The 19,211-nt window shown below is 38.3% G+C and overlaps 1 protein-coding gene across 1 annotated transcript in view; it reads left to right on the top strand.

Annotated features, from left to right (window-relative positions):
• Positions 1–19,211, top strand: part of BUB1B (BUB1 mitotic checkpoint serine/threonine kinase B) — a 65,659-nt gene that overhangs the window by 25,787 nt on the left and 20,661 nt on the right. The window contains exons 9-14 of the mRNA XM_003266722.2: positions 9,848–10,077; positions 12,927–13,039; positions 13,556–13,671; positions 14,244–14,293; positions 15,721–15,781; positions 15,901–16,006. Of these exons, the coding sequence (XP_003266770.1) occupies positions 9,848–10,077; positions 12,927–13,039; positions 13,556–13,671; positions 14,244–14,293; positions 15,721–15,781; positions 15,901–16,006 (676 nt within the window). The remainder of the gene's footprint in view (positions 1–9,847; positions 10,078–12,926; positions 13,040–13,555; positions 13,672–14,243; positions 14,294–15,720; positions 15,782–15,900; positions 16,007–19,211) is intronic.

The following is a 19,211-nucleotide window of genomic DNA, read 5'->3' as shown; positions in this document are numbered from 1 at the left end:
TCTTGATCTCCTGACCTAGTGATCCGCCCACCTTCGCCTCCCAAAATACTGGAATTACAGGCGTGAGCCACCACGCCCGACCCTAGTCCTAATACTAGGTTGAATTCTGTCCCAGTGCAAGAGTTACCTCATAACTAATTTATAACTCCCACTACATGCTAGGAATGCAAAAATAATAATTAAGATTTTGAGCAAAAATTCTGCCTAAGTGCTCAGGACAAGGGGAAGGCAATTTTTTTTCTTTTTTTTTTTTTTTTTTTTCTTTTTAAACAGAGTCTTGCTCTGTTGCCCAGCAGGCTGAAGTGCAGTGGCACCATCTCAGCTCACTGCAACCTCGACCTCCTGGTTCAACGGGCATGGCAGCCCACGTTTGCCATCCCAGCACTTTGGGAGGCCAAGGTAGGAGAATCACTCCAGGCCAGGAGTTCGAGACCAGCCTGGGCAACATAGCAAAAACCTGACCCTACAAAACAATTTTTTTTTTTTTTTTTTTTTTTGAGACGGAGTCTCGCTCTGTTGCCCAGGCTGGAGTGCAGTGGCATGATCTCGGCTCACTGCAAGCTCTACCTCCCAGTTTCACGCCATTCTCCTGCCTCAGCCTCCCGAGTAGCTGGGACTACAGGCGCCTGCCACCACGCCTGGCTAATTTTTTCCATTTTTTAGTAGAGACGGAGTTTCACCGTGTTGGCCAGGATGGTCTCGATCTCCTGACCTCGTGATCCGCCTACCTCAGCCTCCCAAAGTGCTGGGATTACAGGTGTGAGCCACTGCACCCGGCCAACAATTTTTTTTTAATTAGCTGGGTATGGTGGTGGGTGCCTGTAGTCCTAACTACTCGAGTGGCTGAAGCAGGAGGATCACTTGAGCCCAAGAATTTGAAGCTACAGTGAGCTATTATCATGCCACAGCACTCCAGCCTGGGCAACAGGGCAAGAACCTATCTCTAAAAAATAAATCAATTATAATAATAAAGAAAAATCAGCCTGGCATCATGGCTCATGCCTGTAATTTCAGCACTTTGGGAGGCTGAGGTGCAAGGATCGCTTGAGCCCAGGAGTTCAAGACCAGCCTGGGCAACACAGGGAGACCCTGTCTCCACAAAAAATTTAAAAACTAGCCAAGTGCGGTGGCTTGCACCTGTGGTCCCAGCTACTTGGGAAGCTAGGGATCCCTTGTGCCCAGGAGTTTGAGGCTATGGTGAGCTGTGACTGCACCACTGCACTCCAGCCTAAGTACAGAGTGAGACCTTGTCTCAAAAACAAATAACGAAAATAAAAAAGAAAATCCTATGAGCCTTTATAGAAATTGATAACATACGTTTATAGATGTCTGGTTTTTCTAATGTTTCAAGTCATTTTGTAGAAACATGACTTATGTTAAAATTAATATGGTACAGGAAATATTAAACTTATTATTTTTGAGACGGAGTCTCATTCTGTTGCCCAGGCTGGAGTGCAGTGGTGTAATCTTGGCTCACTGCAACCTCCGCCTCCTGAGTTCAAGCAATTCTCCTGCCTCAGCCTCCTGAGTAGCTGGGATTACAGGTTCGGGCCACCACACCCGGCTGATTTTTGTATTTTTAGTAGAGACAGGGTTTCACCATGTTGGTCAGGCTGGTCTCGAACTGACCTCGTGATCTGGCTGCCTCGGCCTCCCAAAGTGCTGGGATTACAGACATGAGCCACCGTGCCCGACCTAAACTTAATTTTATTTTAAATTCTTTTCCATGGATGTTTTATTTGACCTCTCCACACATTTTTCTTTAGGTTGCGTTTTGCTTAATCATGTGTAGAAGCTCTTCATAGATGAAGAAAATCAGCTAAAAATCTATAATACGAGTTGCAAATATTTTCCCCCTACTTTGTCCTTGTCTTTTGGCTTCATGTAGCAGTAACCATTATGCTTTTAATTATCGTACAGTCAAATTTAAGTTTTCGTTTTTGTTTTTGTTTTTTTTCGAGACAGAGTCTTGCTCTGTCACCCAGGCTGGAGTGCAGTGGCGCCATCTCAGCTCACTGTAACCTCCGCCTCCCGGATTCAAGCAATTCCCTTGCCTCAGCCACCCGAGTAGCTGGCATTATAGACACCCGCCACCACGCCCAGCTAATTTTTGTATTTTTAGTAGAGCCATGGTTTCACCGTGTTCGCCAGGCTGGTCTCGAACTCCTGACCTCGAGATCTGCCCGCCTTAGCCTCCTAAAGTGCTGGGATTACAGGCATGAGCCACTGCACCCAGCCTTTTAAAGCTTTTTTTTTTTTTTTTTTTTAAGCTTCATCGAAATATAACTCCGCGGCTTTTAGTATGTTCACAGAGTTGTGCAACCCTTACCACAATCAATTTCAGAGCATTTTCATCACTCCAGAAAGAACCTTGTACCCATACCTGTAAGACTCGATTCCCCACCATTACCCCAATCCCCACCCTAGCAACCAACTGTTTTTGTCTCTATAGATAATTTACCAATTCTAGACATCTCATGTAAATAGTATAATATGTGGTCTTTGTTTTTTTCTTTGTTTTTTGTTTTTTAGACAGAGTCTTGCTCTGTCGCCCAGGCTGGAGTAAATTGGTGCAATCTCTGCTCACTGCAACCTTCACCTCTCCAGTTCAAGCATTTCTCCTGTCTCAGCCTCCTGAGTATCTGGGACTACAGGCATGTGCCACCACTCCTGGCTAACTTTTGTATTTTCAGTAAAGACGGGCTTTCACCACGTTGGCCAGGCTGGTCTCAAACTCCTGACCTCAAGTGGTCCACCCACCTCGGCTTCCCAGACTGCTTCCCAGACTGCTGCATGAGCCACTGTGTCCGGGCAGTGTATGGTCTTTTCTAACTGGTTTCTTTCACTTAGGGTAATGTTTTCAAGGTTCATCCATGTTGTGACATGTATCAGTACTTCATTATTTTTTATTGCCAAGTAATATTTCGTTGTGTGGTTCCACAACATTTTATTTAACCATTCATCAGTTGATACAAATTTTAAGTGTTTTCATTTTTTGGCTATTATGGATAATACTGCTGTGAATACTGTGTATACATTTTTGTGTGGACATGTGTTTTCATTTTTCTTGGCTGTATACCTAGGAGAGGAATTGCTGGATCATGTGATAACTCCATGTTTAATATTTTGAGGAACTGTCAAATTGTTTTCCAAAGAAGCTGCACCATTTTACCTTCTCACATTCCCCTAATGTACGAGTACTCCAATTCCTTCCCAACACTTGTTATTATGCTTTTGTGGTTATTGTCATTCTAACAGAGATGTGAAGTGATTTCGCTGGTTTTGATTTGCATTTTCCTAGTGACTAATGATGTCGAGCCTATTTTCATAGGTTTATTGGCCTTTTGTATATCTTCTTTGGAGAAATGACTGTTTAAATCCTTGGCCTATTTTTCCTTTGGATTACAGTAGTCCCTCCTTATCTGTAGGGGATATGTTCCAAGACTCCAGTGGATGCCCGAAACTTGATAGTACCAAACCATTTATATACTATGTTTTATCTTACACATGCACCGTGGCCATAACTTTTGCAGTTTGAGGTATGACAGCAAAACTAACTTTTTTTCCTCTTTAGAAGATTAATTCTTACTGTAAATCTTATCAACTTCAGCATGTGATTTATTTTTATTTTTTTATTTTTTTTTTAGTGAAAGTTGAGGCTGGGCGTGGTGGCTGATGCCTGTAATCTCAGCACTTTGGCTTTGGGAGGCTGGGGCAGGAGGATTGCTTGAGACCAGGAGTTTAAGACCAGCCTGAGCAATATAGTGAGACCCCATCTCTACTAAAAATAAAAATAAACTGGCTGGGCATAGTGGCACATGCCTATGGTTTCCGTTACTATGGAGGCTGAGGTGGGAGGATTGTTTGTGCCCAGGAGTCCACAGCTGCAGTGAGCCAGGGTCACAGCACTGTACTCCAGCCTAGGCAACAGATTCAGGTCCTGTCTCTAAAAATAAAATAATAAAATAAAAGTTAAGAACTTTCACCTTTGGCATATCCAAATCACTAGCATCAATACTCTTGTGCTTTGAGGCCATTATTAAGTATAATAAGGGTTACTTGAACACAAGAACTGCAATACTGGGACAGCTGATCTGATAAGAGTCAGCTGCTAAGTGACTAATATGTGGATGCTGAACAAAAGGATGATTCACATCCTAGGTGGAACAAAATGGGAATATATGGGATTTCATCAGGATAGTCAGAACGCCTTGTAATTTTTTTTTTTTTGAGAGCGAGTCTCACTCTGTTGCCCAGGCTGGAGTGCAGTGGTGCCATTGTGGCTCACTGCAACCTCAGCCTCCTGGGATCAACTGATTCTTGTGCCTCAGCCTCCCAAGTAGCTGAGATTACAGGCTTGTGCCATCACACCCAGGTAATTTTTGTGTTTTTAGTAGAGACGGGGTTTCGCCGTATTGCCCAGGCTGGTCTTGAACTCTTGGGCTCAAGTGATCCACCCGACTCAGCATCCCAAAATGCTGGGATTACAGGCATGAGCTACTGCACCTGGCCAGAATGACTTGTAATTTAAAACTGAAGAATTATTTCTGGAATTTTTCACTTAATATTTTTGGACCACCATTGACCATAGATAACTGAAACTGCTGAAAGTGAAACCATGAGTAAGGGGAAACTACTCTATTTGGTTTTTTATTGTTGAGTTTAAGAGTCCTTTATGTATTCTAGATACAACTTCTTATCAGATATATGATTTGCAAATATTTTCTCCCATTCTGGGTTGTCATTTTATTTTCTCAATGATCTCTTTTGAAGACCAAAAGTTATTTAAAATTTTAATGAAATGCAATTTATCTGTTTTTTAAAATTTTGTCCCTGAGCTTTCAGTGTCATATCTAAGAAGGCTCTGACTAATCCAAAGTCACGAAGATTTGCTTCTATACATTTTCTTCTAGGAGTTTTATAGTTTTAGCTCTTATATTTAGGTCTGTGATCCATTCTTAGCTAATTTTTGTGTATGGTATAAGGAAGGAGTCCAAATTCATTTTTCTTCATGTGCATATCCAGTGGTCCCAGCACCACTTGTTGAAGACTACTCTTTTGCCATTGAGTGGTCTTGGCACTCTTGTTGAAATATCAGTTGACCAAAATGTATGAATTTATTTCTAGACTCTTAATTCTATTCCATTGATCTATTTGTCTATCCTTATGTCAATACCACACAATCTTTTTTTTCCCCTACACAATCTCGATTACTGCAGATTTGTAGTAACTTTTGAAATTGAGAAGGATGAATCCAACTTTGTTCCTCTTTTTAAAGATTGTTTTGACTATTCTGATTCCCTTGTAATTCCTTATACATTTTAAGATTAGCCTGTCAATTTCTGCAGAAAAGCCAGCTGGAATTTTGATAGGAATTCTGTTGAATCTGTAGGTTAATTTAATGAATATTGACATCTTAAAAATATTAAGTCTTCTGGTCCATGAACATGGGATGTCTTTCCAGTTATATATATCTTTAAATTCTTTCAGTGTTTTGTAGGTTTCAGAATACAAGTTTTGCACATCTTTTTCTTTAATCAATAGACTTTATTTTTTAGGGCAGTGTTAGGTTTGCAGAAAAATGGAGTAGAAAGTACAGAGAGTTCCCACATACTCCCTCCCCACCCCTCAACCCTGTGCACAGTTTTTCCTATTACTAACATCATGCATGAGTATGGTATATTTGTTATAACTGATGAACTAATATTGATACATTAATATTGGTTAAAGTTCTTTGTTTACATTAGGATTCACTCTAATGTGTTCTACAGTTCTGTGGGTTTTAACAAATACATAATATTATATATCCATCATTACGGTGTCATTCAGAATAGTTTCATTGTCCCAGAAATCCCCTGTGCTTCATTTGTTCATCCCTTTCTCTCTCTCCCAAAATCCCCTGTAACTATTGATCTTCTCACTGTCTTTATAGTTCTGCCCTTCCCAGAAAGTCATGTAGCTGGAATCATAGTATATATAGCCTTTTCAATCTGGCTCCTTCCACTTAACAATAAGGTTCCTCTGCGTCTTCTTCTGGCACAATACCTCATTTATAGTGCTGAATGATATTCCATTGTATAGATATGCCACGATTTGTTTATCCATTTGCCCACAGGAGGTCATTTTGGTGACTTACAAGTTTTAGCAATTATGAATAAGGTTGCTGTAGACATTCATGTGTGGGTTGGTTGGTTTGTTTGTTTTAAATAGTCTTGTTCTTTTACCTACGCTGGAGTACAGTAGCATGATCCTGGCTCACTGCAGTCCTGACTCCTGGACTCAAGTGATCCTCCCACCTCATCCTCCCTAGTAGCTGGGGCTACAGGTGCATGCCACCATGGCTGGCTTATTTTTTTTTTTTTTAATGGGGTCTCACTGTGTTGCCCAGCCTGGTCTTGAACTCCTGGGATCAAGTGATCTTCCTGCCTCAGCCTCCCAAAGCACTGGGATTACAGGCATGAGTCACCACACCCAGCTAGGTTTTGGTGCAGACATAAGTTTTCAACTCATTTGGCTGGATTGTATAATAAGACTAATTTTAGCTTTGTAGGAAAGTGCCAAGTTATTTTTCAAAGTAGCTATACTGTTTTTGCATTCCTATCACCAATCAGTGAGAGCTTCTATTGTTCCACATCCTTGGCAGCATTCAGTGTTGTCAATATCTTAGATTTTAACCATTCTAATAGGTGTGCAGCAGTATCTTATTGTTTTAATTTGCAATTCCTTAATGACATCTGGGAAGCATCTTTTCATATGCTTATTACCATCTTTTTTTTTCATATGCTTATTACCATTTTTTTTTTCCCTTAGAGACAGTGTCTCACTCTGTTGCCCAGGCTAGGCTCAAGCAATCGTCCTGCCTTATCCACCCTGGTAGTTCGGACTACAGGTGCATGCCACCACGCCTGGCTACTTTTTTTTAAAGACAGGGTCTCAGCCAGCCATGGTGGCTCATGCCTGTAATCCCAGTACTTTGGAAGGTGAGGCATGTGGATCATGGGGTCAGGAGTTCGCCAGCATGGCAAAACCCATCTCTACTAAAAATACAAAAATTAGCTGGGCCTGGTGGCAGGTGCCTGTAATCCCAGCTACTCGGGAGGCGGAGGCAGGAGAATCGCTTGAACCTGAGAGGCGGAGGTTGCAGTGAGCTGCGATCGTGCCATTGCACTCCAGCCTGGGTGACAAGAGCAAGATTCTGTCTAAAAAAAAAAAAAACAGGGTCTGACTGTATTGCCCAGGCTGGTCTTGAACTCCTGGCCTCAAGTGATCCTCCTGCCCCAGCCTCCCGAAGTGCTGGAATTACAGGCCACTGTGTCCAACTTCCATCTGTATGTCTTCTCTCACTTCCTTATTTTAAATTTATTGTGAAGTATTTTACTATTTTTGAAGCTATAGTAAATAGAATTGTTTTCTTAATTTCATTTTCTTCCCTTTTTTTACATGCTGCATTGAGATGAGATTAATTTTATTTTCAGATTGTTCATTGCAAATGGATAAAATAGGTTGATGATTTTGTATACTGATCTTGTATTCTTTGACTTTGATGAACTCGTTTGTTATCTAAGACCATATCTTCTGCAAAAAGAGATAGTTTTGCTTCTTCCTTTCCCATCTGGACTCCTTTTATTTGTTTCTCTTGCCTAATAGCCTTGGCTAGAACTTCTAGTACAATGTTGTATAGAAGTGACAAGAGTGGACATCCTTGTCTTGTTCCTGATCTTAGGAGGAGAGCATCTGGCCTTTTACCATGAAGTATGATGTTAGTGTGGGTTTTTCATAGATGTCCTCTAGCAGGTTGAGCAAGTTGGGGAAACTTTTTAAGCATGTAAATGCTTGGACCCTACCATTACAGTTTTTGATTCACTGAGTCTGGGAAGGACCGGTATCTTTAGTTGTACAAAGGTATATAAGAAAATAAAAGGTATATAAGTTATTCTGACCCACAGGTTTGAAAATATCTGCTGTATCATGGTTGAAGTATCTTATACTTCATTCTTTTAAAATCTATGCTGCCACTCTGATTCTTCCCCCTCACCTGAGTACCTTGGACTTAATATTATTAGGTTCCTAATGCTATATTCTTAACTCTAATTCTTTTGGATACTAAACCATGAAAAATGGATTGTATTGCATAAGTTAACTTCTTTTTATGTACTGGTTATGATTAGGATATGGTATTAAGATTTGTTTTCACCTATAAGTAAGATAAGCTACTTGATTATCCCACTTATGGCTAATTTCCTTCCTTATCATGGCAGAGATGGTACTCAGAACATAATTTTATTTTCCCTTTTTTTTAATTTCAATAGATTTTGGGGAACAGGTGGTATTTGGTTACACAAATAAGTTACTTAGTGGTAATTTCTGAAATTTTGGTGCACCGGTCACCCAAGCAGTGTACACTGTACCTGATGTGTAGTCTTTTAACCCTTACTCCCCCCATCCTTTCCCCCAAATCCCCAAAGTCCATTGTATCATTTTTATGCCTTTGCGTCCTTATAGCTTAGCTCCCACTTTTAAGTGAGAACATACGATGTTTGGTTTTCCATTCCTCAGTTATGTCACTTAGAATAATAGTCTCCAATTCCATCCAGGTTGCTTCAAATGCCATTATTTTGTTCCTTTTTGTGGCTGAGTAGTATTTCATGGTAGATATATACCACATTTTCTTTATCCACGCATTGATTGATGGGCATTTGGGCTGGTTCCATATTTTTGCAGTTGTGAATTATGTTGCTAAAACATGCATGTGCAAGTATCTTTTTCATATAATGACTTCTTTTCCTCTGGGTAGATACCCAGGAGTGGGATTGCTGGATCAAATGGTGGATCTACTTTTAGTTCCTTAAGGAATCTCCACACTGTTTTCCATAGTGGTTGTACGAGTTTACATTCCTCCGAACAGTGTAAACGTGTTCCCGTTTCACCACATCCATGCCGGTATCTATTATTTTTTGATTTTTTTATTATGGCCATTCTCACAGGAGTAAGGGGGTATCGCATTGTGGTTTTGATTTGCATTTCCCTGATAATTAGTGATACCGAACATTTTTTCATATGCTCGTTGGCCATTTGTATATCTTTTGAAAATTGTCTATTCATGTCCTTAGCCCACTTTTTGATGGGATTGTTTGTTTTTTTCTTGCTGATTTGTTTGAGTTCCTTGTAGATTCTGGATATTAGTCCTTTGTCAGATGCATAGATTGTGAAGATTTTCTCCCACTCTGTGGGTTGTCTGTTTACTCTGCTGATTATTCCTTTTGTTGTGCAGAAGCTTTTTAGTTTAGTTTAGTCCCATCTAATTATCTTTGTTTTTGTTGTGTTTGCTTTTGGGTTCTTGGTCATGAAGTCTTTACCTAAGCCAATGTCTAGGAGGGTTTTTCCAATGTTATCATCTAGAATTTTTATGGTTTCAGATCTTAGATTTAATTAAGTCTTTGATCCACCTTGAGTTGATTTTTTGTATAAGGTGAGAGAGGAGGATCTAGTTTCATTCTCCTACATGTGACTTGCCAATTATCCCAGCACCATTTGTTGAACAGAGTATCTTTCCCCACTTTACGCTTTTGTTTGCTTTGTCAAAGATCAGTTGACTGTGAGTATTTGGCTTTATTTCTGGGCTCTCTATTCTGTTCCATTGGTCTATATGCCTGTTTTTACACCAGTATTATGCTGTTTTGGTGACTATGGCCTTACAGTATAGTTTGAAGTCAGGTAATGTAAGGCCTCCAGATTTGCAGAACATAATTATTGATGGCCCTTGTAAATTATTTTTAGCTTCTTTTATCAATCTTACTGATTTTTTTCATTTTGATCCATATGAATAATAGTAATTTTGCTTCTTTAGGACACCATGTAAAATTGAACCTAGTATAAACCACATCCTAAGCACCAGAAAGCCTGGAAAGGAAGAAGGAGATCCTCTACAAAGGGTTCAGAGCCATCAGCAAGCATCTGAGGAGAAGAAAGAGAAGATGATGTATTGTAAGGAGAAGATTTATGCAGGAGTGGGGGAATTCTCCTTTGAAGAAATTCGGGCTGAAGTTTTCCGGAAGAAATTAAAAGAGCAAAGGGAAGGTATGTGTAATTCAAGTTTGTGAAAAGGACTTAACTTAGTTGTGTGAAGGTTGAGCTGATCTATTAAGTCTGAAGAAAACTAACCTTATAGTTTACCTTTGTGTGATGTTTCTGTGGTTGTACTGTTTCTTTCTATGCATCAGCCAAAATCCCATTGCTGCCTTCTATGGTTGTACTATTTCTGTGTATCAGCCAAACTCCCATTTATGCCTTCCATGAAAACTGCCTGGGGTGTGGGGGCACTGAGTATGTTTAGAAGTAAAGGAAGAAGTTATAAACTGTGTGAACAATTTATATTCCCCAATACAATAAGCAAGCAGCTATGATCCCTGATATGCATATATGTGCATTCCATGCATCCCTATTAAGTAGTTTTCCTAATGTTATTGCTTGAAATATTTCACTTTACCTTTGATACTTTGTCTGAGATTTCTCCAAGGGCTTATTTAGATTAACATACTAGGTCATACTGCAATGATTTAGATTATAGATATTCATATTGTTTTTTAAAGACATTATATTTCTAAATTAAAGGCAAAGGTTTAAAAATTGAGATATGGGGAATTTTTGGGAAACAGGAAGCAGTTCTGATTCTGGAGTCTGGAGTACTTGAAGGCAAGAGGTAGGGCAGAATGGGCTGGGAAGTAGGGAAGTAAGGCATATGGGGCTTAAGGCATGAGAAGGTGAAGGAGAATAAAGAAGGGTACAGAAAATGAGGTATGGGAGGGTCCACTTCCATTTAGACATTTTTTATTAGGATCTGTAAGGAAAAAGTAATGTTTCTTTTATACATGCATATCCAGAATAACCTACTAATATAGCTCAGCTCTCTTAACAGGATGTGGTGTTTGTGGGGTTAGCTGGGAAACTTAACCATCACTTATACTTTGAGGAGCAATCTTTTCTGAGTTCCAGGTGACAACCTGGAAGCAAACTTTGGTAAAGCAGACTGTTAGTAAGTTTGGAATTGCCTTCATTTGTTACACTAATTAGTGTCATCCAAGATTGTCAGAAGTGCTCTGGGTTCAAATGGAACTTGTGTGTCTAGGTAGGAGAGAGGGATGGTTGCAAAGCAAGGTGTTGAGTAAGGCTTTTAAAAAAGGAGAACCACTCCAGCAAAGAAATAGGCTAGGAGGGTGGCCAAATATGAACCAGAAAAGGAACTAGGTATCTAGATAAAAACTGCTTCCTAAGGGAAAAGCTTAGTCTGTACCAGATATATAGAAGGAAAATGAAAGTCCATTTTAGGGCCAGGTACAGTGGCTCACACCTGTAATCCCAGCACTTTGGGGAAAAAAAGACCAGCCTGGGCAACATGGTGAATTCTCATCTCTATGGGAAAAAGAAAAGGTACATTTTGTTTTCAACTAGCCAAAGAAGGACCTACTCTAGATTAGATGGGATTTAATTAGGAATAAGAAGGCATTGACCTCTGAGAATTTTTTAGTACTCATTTCTATTATGTTTTGTTTTGTTTTGTTTTAAATAGAGAGATGGGGTCTCCCTGTGTTGCCCAGGCTGGTCTCAAACTCCTGGGCTCAAGCTATCCTTCCCACCTTGGCCTTTCAAAGTGCTGGGATTATAGGCATGAGCCACCATGCAGACCTTAATACTCATTTCTAAGCTGGTCTCTGAATCTATTTCATGAACTTGTATAAATTCCCATCTGTGTATAAGTTTGTACCCTTATATAAATCCTCATTTCAATAAATGCAGTTTCTAGTTACTGTCAAAAACTGGCTTCAAAGACTTGCTAACTACTTACTCTCGGGGAAGAATACAAGAAAAGAGGAAGCCACACTCGGGGCCTACACAAAGGTTGTTTTTTCTTTGCGTTGCACTTCCAAATCATTCTTTCCCTCTTCTTTCAAAAACTCTAGCTTCTTTCAGATTTCTGTCCTCTAATTCTTTTCTATCTCCTGAGCCTCCTTAGTGTACTCACCTCAGACTTTTCAGTCACACCCCATCATTCATTAATTGACTAATAAGCACATGGCTCACTATCTATGCCTCTTTACCCTAACCTGCAAAACCCTGCATGGCCAAGCATGGTAGCATGCGCCTGTAGTCCCAGCTACTCAGGAGGGTGAGGCAGAAGGATTGAGCCCACAAGTTTGAGACCAGCCTGGGCAATATAGCAAGACCTCATCTCCAAAAACAAACAAAACTCCATGTGGCTTAGCCTTTGCCTACCTCTCCAACCCCATCTTTTTCTATTCACCCTCTTACTCTGCTGCAACTACACTGGACTTCCTTTGGATTCTTAGACACAGTGGTCTTTTCCTGCATTAGGGCCTTTGTGCCACCCAGTTTGTTAGCCTAGAATCTTTCCCCAGAACTTTGGCCCCTTAACATTTAAGTTACAGCTTAATAATGTCACTTTATCAGAATGATCTTCCCTGATCACTGGTCTTAAGTAGCCCTCCCTTGGCCTCCATCTCCCTACCCAGTCAAACATTCTCATGTCACCTATTTTATTCTTTTTCCTAAACTGATTTTCTTGTGTGTGTGTTTCCCCCAGATTTGAATGTTAGCATCACATAACCAAGGACTTTGTAGTATGTACCACTGAAACCTAAGTACTCAGAGTTGTGCTTGGCACATAGTAGGTATTCAATGTGTTTTTCCTTTTAGTAGAAACCTGTGTTGTTCAAAGGTATTCTATTTTTTTATTGAATGGATAAAGAAAAGAATAGAGGCCTAGACCACAAGTTGAGGACCTTGGTCCACTTAAATCATTTTCATCTGTATTAGTAACATATATGTTGAGGAGATGAGCTCCAAAGGCAGTTTTTGACAGAATGAGTTACTATGAGGAATAATACCTCAAGCAACTTTACTGTTTCTAGCCGAGCTATTGACCAGTGCAGAGAAGAGAGCAGAAATGCAGAAACAGATTGAAGAGATGGAGAAGAAGCTAAAAGAAATCCAAACTACTCAGCAAGAAAGAACAGGTGTTCAGGTAATTTTTCTTTTTTCAATACACAAAACTAAAATTTATTGAAACAAACTTAAACATTATAAAAATATAGAAGGTTAAAGTCCTCCCAACCCCCACTTAGAGTTTCTGGTAGTTTCTTAGCTGTTAGTAGCAGGAAAGTTGAGCGGGAAAGTAATTTAACAGGTGACTTCAAATGGAATTTGTGGCATGTGAAATAAGTGGTGCAGTTTATTGACTTCTTAGTTATACTCCAAGTCATTATGTTGTTAATTCTGGCTTAAGCTTTTTATTCTAGCTATGTTCCATTAAAATGAGATTGCCTAAAAAGTTTAGTATTTGCCTGGCACTGCTCAGTTGAGTACAACAGTACCGGTTTAGAGTAGGAATAAAAATCATTGGAAATGACTTTTGTGGTATACTCATTTTGTACTGTTAGTGGATGTCTAGGGAAAGAGTACAGTAAAGCTAATGTTGGAGCTAGAAAATAGCATTTTCTGGATGGGAGGGACATTGATTTTGTTTATTTAATGCAAACAGCAAGAAGAGACGATGCCTACAAAGGAAACAACTAAACTGCAAATTGCTTCTGAGTCTCAGAAAATACCAGGAATGACTCTATCCAGTTCTGTTTGTCAAGTAAACTCTTGTGCCAGGTAAGACTACATTGGTGGAAGGGACAATGCGTATAGGAGGGCATTTAGAACCAACCTTTGACTCTCTAGTGCCTTGAAGTCTCTTTGACTTTTACAGTATCGAGACATCGTTTTTATAAGTCTCTGTCACAACATAAGCTTTGATGCTGATGAGGGAGGACGGAGCATTGACTATTTTCCACTGAAGAAACATGTTTCTTATAGAAACAAATACATATAATGTTTTTAAAAAACAAAATCACCCATTTCTACCACTAAGAGATGACTACCATTAACACTGTTCTGTTCTCTTCTTTTGTGTTGTATTTTTGTTTTGTTTTATAAAAATGGCAGCTTACCATTTTGTAATCTGCTTATACTATTAATGCAACTTGACATCTATTATCAAATATATTTCTGCAACATTTTTGATAACCAAAGCTTCCATCTTCTTTAAGAGAATTTGGATTGACAGTAATAATTTATCTTGGAATAAATATTATATTTAATGGAAATGCCTCTTGGACTTTTAAAAATTAAACAGTTCTTTCTGTGGGTATTGAGCACATGATTTAAAACAAGTTTCTTCACAGAGAAACTTCACTTGCGGAGAACATTTGGCAGGAACAACCTCATTCTAAAGGTGAGTTGTATTTGACAGCCTTGAGAAGAACTTGCTGACAACAGATGTATTATGTAATAAATGGTAAATATTTTTAATTATGATAAAGGGATTGAAAGACAGGGGGACCAGGATACTAGGAATTTAGTATAAGCATATGCTTTATGATAGGAAAGACATTTGAAAGAGTATGTTTTTAAAGATTCCTCAGTGCTTCAAAATATTTGGTTTAATTGTAATTTTAAATTTACACTAACCACCAAATCTTATACTTTAGTTACTGTACACTAAACAGCAAAGACACTAAGGAAAGTGTTTCTTTTCAGGGAAAAAAAAATGTTTAAGCTATTTTATATTCAAATTGGTTTTCTTTTCTTTGAAATGTGTTAAAAGTGGTGAAACATGAATATCTACTTGTAAATGGTTTGGCAAAAATAAAAATAAAAAACATCAAAATCTAATTAAACCTCTGTTTCTAACAGACAATTTATTGGAAATATAAAGCATGGAGGAACGTTGTTAAACAACACAGTGGGATGGAATTGGCAAAATCCAGCATTATGGGGCTAGCAACCCAGTTTGTTCAACAAAAATTCCCCCCAAAACTCTATAGAATAAAAGAGATTTAAGAGGCATTTGAACAGTCACAGTATACGGATCTTAACTCTGCATCCCCAATTCAAACAAACTTTAAAAAAAATTTTTTTTTATTTATGTATATTTTTTTGAGACTGAGTCTCGCTCTGTCACCCAGGCTGGAGTGTAGTGGCACGATCTCAGCTCACTGCAAGCTCTGCCTCCTGGGTTCATGCCATTCTCCTGCCTCAGCCTCCCAACTAGCTGGGACTACAGATGCCCACCACCACACCCGGCTAATTTTTTTTTTGTATTTTTAGTAGAGACGGGGTTTCATCATGTTAGCCAGGATGGTCTTGATCTCCTGACCTCGTGATCCACCCACCTCGGCCTCCCAAAGTGCTGGGATTACAGGTGTGAGCCACCATGCCCGGCCAAAACATTTTTTTAATTGGTAAAATATGAAACTTCTCACTGGACATTTGATATTATATATATATTCATAAATTGTTCGTTTTATAGGTAGGTATCATGTTTTGGGATGGGATTTTTAAAAAGCCTCTTTCAGAAATATATACTGATATATTTGCAGGTAAAATGACATGTCTGGAACTTGCTTTAAAATAATGCTGTTGGGTTGGGTTTGGGGAGTAGTGACAATGGTAGAGAATCTAAATGGAACAAGATAGTCTATGTTTAGGTAATTCGTAAATTGTTTAATGACCTTTTATATGTTTGAAGTTTTTTGTTATCAAAAAAAACAGATTGCCTTCCTGCTTTCAAGCAACACAAAATATTGATTAATTTATCTGGTTGTCTTGAAGAGTAAAGCATTTACTCCTAGAGTATATATCTAGTCTCTCTTTCTCTAGGTCCCAGTATACCTTTCTCCATTTTTGATGAGTTTCTTCTTTCAGAAAAGAAGAATAAAAGGTACTTTTTTTTGTTTGTTTGTTTGTTTTTACTTAAGAATTTTCTGTTATTATAAGTGAGGATAAATTAGGGGTTACTGTTATGAAAAAAATTGCTAAGTGAGGTATGTCTTTTTCCAGTCCTCCTGCAGATCCCCCACGAGTTTCAGCTCAACGAAGACCCCTTGCAGTTCTCAAAACCTCAGAAAGCATCATCTCAAATGAAGACATATCTCCAGATGTTTGCGTAAGGAGCAGGATCCTTAAGTTAATGTAAATGGGCTAGTGGATTGTTTATTCAAATCCACAAAAGCTTAAGGTTAAAATTGAAACCACTGACTTGAATTAAGCACATGAAAAGATGCTCAGCATTATTACTCAACAGGGAAATGCAAATCAAAACCACAGTGAGATACTACTTTATATCCACTAGGATAGCTATAATAAAAAATTACGCACAGTAACAAGTGTTGGCAAAGTTGTGGAGAAATTAGAACATACATTACTGGTGGGAATGTAAAATGGTGTAGCCATTTTGGAAACTTTGGAAAACAGTTTGGCAGCTCTTTAAAATGTTAAACACAGTTACCATATGATCCTGCAGATCTCTTCCCAGGTATATACTCAAAATAATTGAAAACACATGTTCACACAAAAAATTTGTACACAAATGTTCATAGCCGTATTACTCATGATAGTGGAAACAACCCCAAATGTCCATCAACTGATGAATGGATAAACAAAATGTTACGTATCCATACCATGAAATATTATTTGGCAATAAAAAGGAATGAAGTACTAATACCTGTCACAACATAGATGAACCTTGAAAACGTTATGTCAAGTGAATGAAGCCAGATACAAACACCACACATTATATGATCTCATTTTCATGAAATATCCAGAATAGGCAAAGGTATTATGGATTGAGGTTTTCCAGGGGATTAGGGAGAGGGTGATGGAGAGTGATGAAAGTATTCTGGAATTAGATAGTGATGATGGTTGTACAACCTTGTGAATTTACTAAAAACCACTGAAATATAGTTTAAAAGGGTCAATTTTATGGTATATGAATTATATCTCTATAAGTGGGGAAAAATCACTAATTTTAAAGCCTTTTGTACTTTTAATTTTTTAACCAACATAGCAAAAGACATTTGTTCTTTTTTATATAAAATACCTTTTGTGGCAATGCAAAAGTTATGTGGGCCAATCATTTTTCTTCAGTAATGTTCTATATTAACCACTATAGACTAATGACATAATACTTAAGGTAAAAAGACCCTGTGTAGACATTTAAGTCAAAACAAATAACCTTTATCATTGGCATTTCATTAAAGTTTTAAGGAGGAAAAATCATTCTCTTCAAACCAGCCTCTGGAAGCTTGTCATGAGACTGAAAACAATTGAGTATGTTTAATCTGAAGACTTTTAAGGGGTGATGTGAGCAGTAGCTTTAGTGACTTAAAGCAGTGTTTTCCACATCCTAGGGAATCATTTGGAGGAAGTTTTTTTAAAAACACTTCATTTTAGTTTCTTCTCTGTTGATGTATATTTTATATCCAGTAAACTGCACAAATATTGTACAGCTAGATGAATTTTTCCATGCAATTTTTTCCCATATCAAGATACAGAATATTTCCATCAACTCAGAAGAGACTAGGGAGTCTTTTGTAACTAACAGTGCTTAAGCCCCATTCCATCTAGGTGCCATTGGAATTTCCAGGGAAGAAGTCCAAATACATATTTTTGTCTTTTTAAAAATACTTTCTCAGATAATTCTGATACAGTTAGTCTACTGACTGCTATGAAAAGACAGTGATGTAAGAGTAATTAATTACATACTGTGTTCTGGAGTAAACCACCAGAGAACATGATGAACAGGCTAGATTTGAATGCAGTGGTTCTAGATTCAGCTGTTCAAGGATACGCTTAATTGTTAAAGGAGTCCAACTTCATCTACCTTTTTTTTTTTAACCAGTCTTTTACTTGAATTTTGTTAATAAGTACCTACCAGAATTTTCATCCCCTAAAAAAATCATATTTAAAATGTCTAAGCTAATAGGGCCATAAGTAGTATTTGCATAAAATGTATAGATTATAAACATCTATTTTACTTTAATCATATATATAAATACATATATATATACATATATATGTATATGTGTATATATATATATACATATATATATGTATATATATATGTATATATATATATTTTTTTCTTTTTCTTTTTTAGACAAGGTCTCACTCTGTCACCCAGGCTGGAGTACAGTGGCATGATCTCAGCTCACTGCAGCCTCTGCCTCCTGCACTCAAGCATTCCTCCCACCTCAGCCTCCCAATTAGCTGGGACTACAGGTGTGAGCCACCATGCCTGGCTAATTTTTTATTTTTTGGAGAGACAGGGTTTTGCCATGTTGCCCAAGCTGGTCTCAAACTCCTGGGCTCAAGTGATCTTCCCACCTCAGCCTGCCTCCCAAAGTGTTGGGATTACAGGTGTGAGCCAATGTACCTGGCCAAATTTTTTTTTTTTTTTTTTTGAGACTGAGTTTCACTCTTTCGCTCAGGCTGGAGTGAAGTGGCGTGATCTTAGCTCACTGCAGCCTCCGCCTCCTGGGTTCAAGCAATTCTCCTGCCTCAGCCTCCCGAGTAGCTGGGATTACAGGTGCCTGCCACCACGCCCAACTAATTTTTGTATTTTTAGTAGGGACGGGGTTTTGCCATGTTGGCCAGGCTGGTCTCAAGTGCCTGACCTCAGGTGATCCACCCACCTCAGCCTCCCAAAGTGCTGGGATTACAGGCATGAGCCACTGCACCCGGCCTATAATTTTTTTTTTAACTATACTTTGTTTCTTCCAGATGTACCTCCCACCTTTAGTTACTAAGTCAGAAATTCAAAGTATGTGTCAAATTGGTAATGATCTAGAAAATTAATCTCTAGTATCCATATGGGTTAAATCAAATAGACACTATTTGTGTACTACAGGTAAATATGTAAAGTGGTATAATCTCTGAGGACAGCTAAGTAATACAGATAAAGAACTTTAGTGTTTATAACCTTTTGACCTTACAATTCTACTTTTAGGAATCAATCCTAAGAATATTAAAGTGTTTATAAAGATTTATGTATAAGGAGAAAGTAGTTTTAAACTAGTAAAAAATAGAATAACCTGAAAGTTGGTTAATTTCTTATAGACCCACAATGTGGCCATTATGTTTTTAAAGAATTTTTAATAGCATAGGAAGGAAGAAATACAAAAAGTATGAGAAAGAGCAATACAGAGTATCATGAATGCTACAGTTTCACTGGTTTTAAAATTCCTTTTTAAATGCATAGAATATGCTATGCATGTATCCTACCAGACATACATGAATTATCTTTAAGAAATAAATAAAAATTAGGTATGTAGCATAGAGGAAGAAGACCTAAAAACTACGAGGATAGCAAA

This window comes from Nomascus leucogenys, chromosome 6 (genome assembly GCF_006542625.1).
Source record: "Nomascus leucogenys isolate Asia chromosome 6, Asia_NLE_v1, whole genome shotgun sequence".
Classification (NCBI taxonomy): Eukaryota; Metazoa; Chordata; class Mammalia; order Primates; family Hylobatidae; genus Nomascus; species Nomascus leucogenys.
The sequence above is the reverse complement of the archived record's forward strand: the minus strand, read 5'-3'. Positions and strand labels throughout refer to the sequence as shown.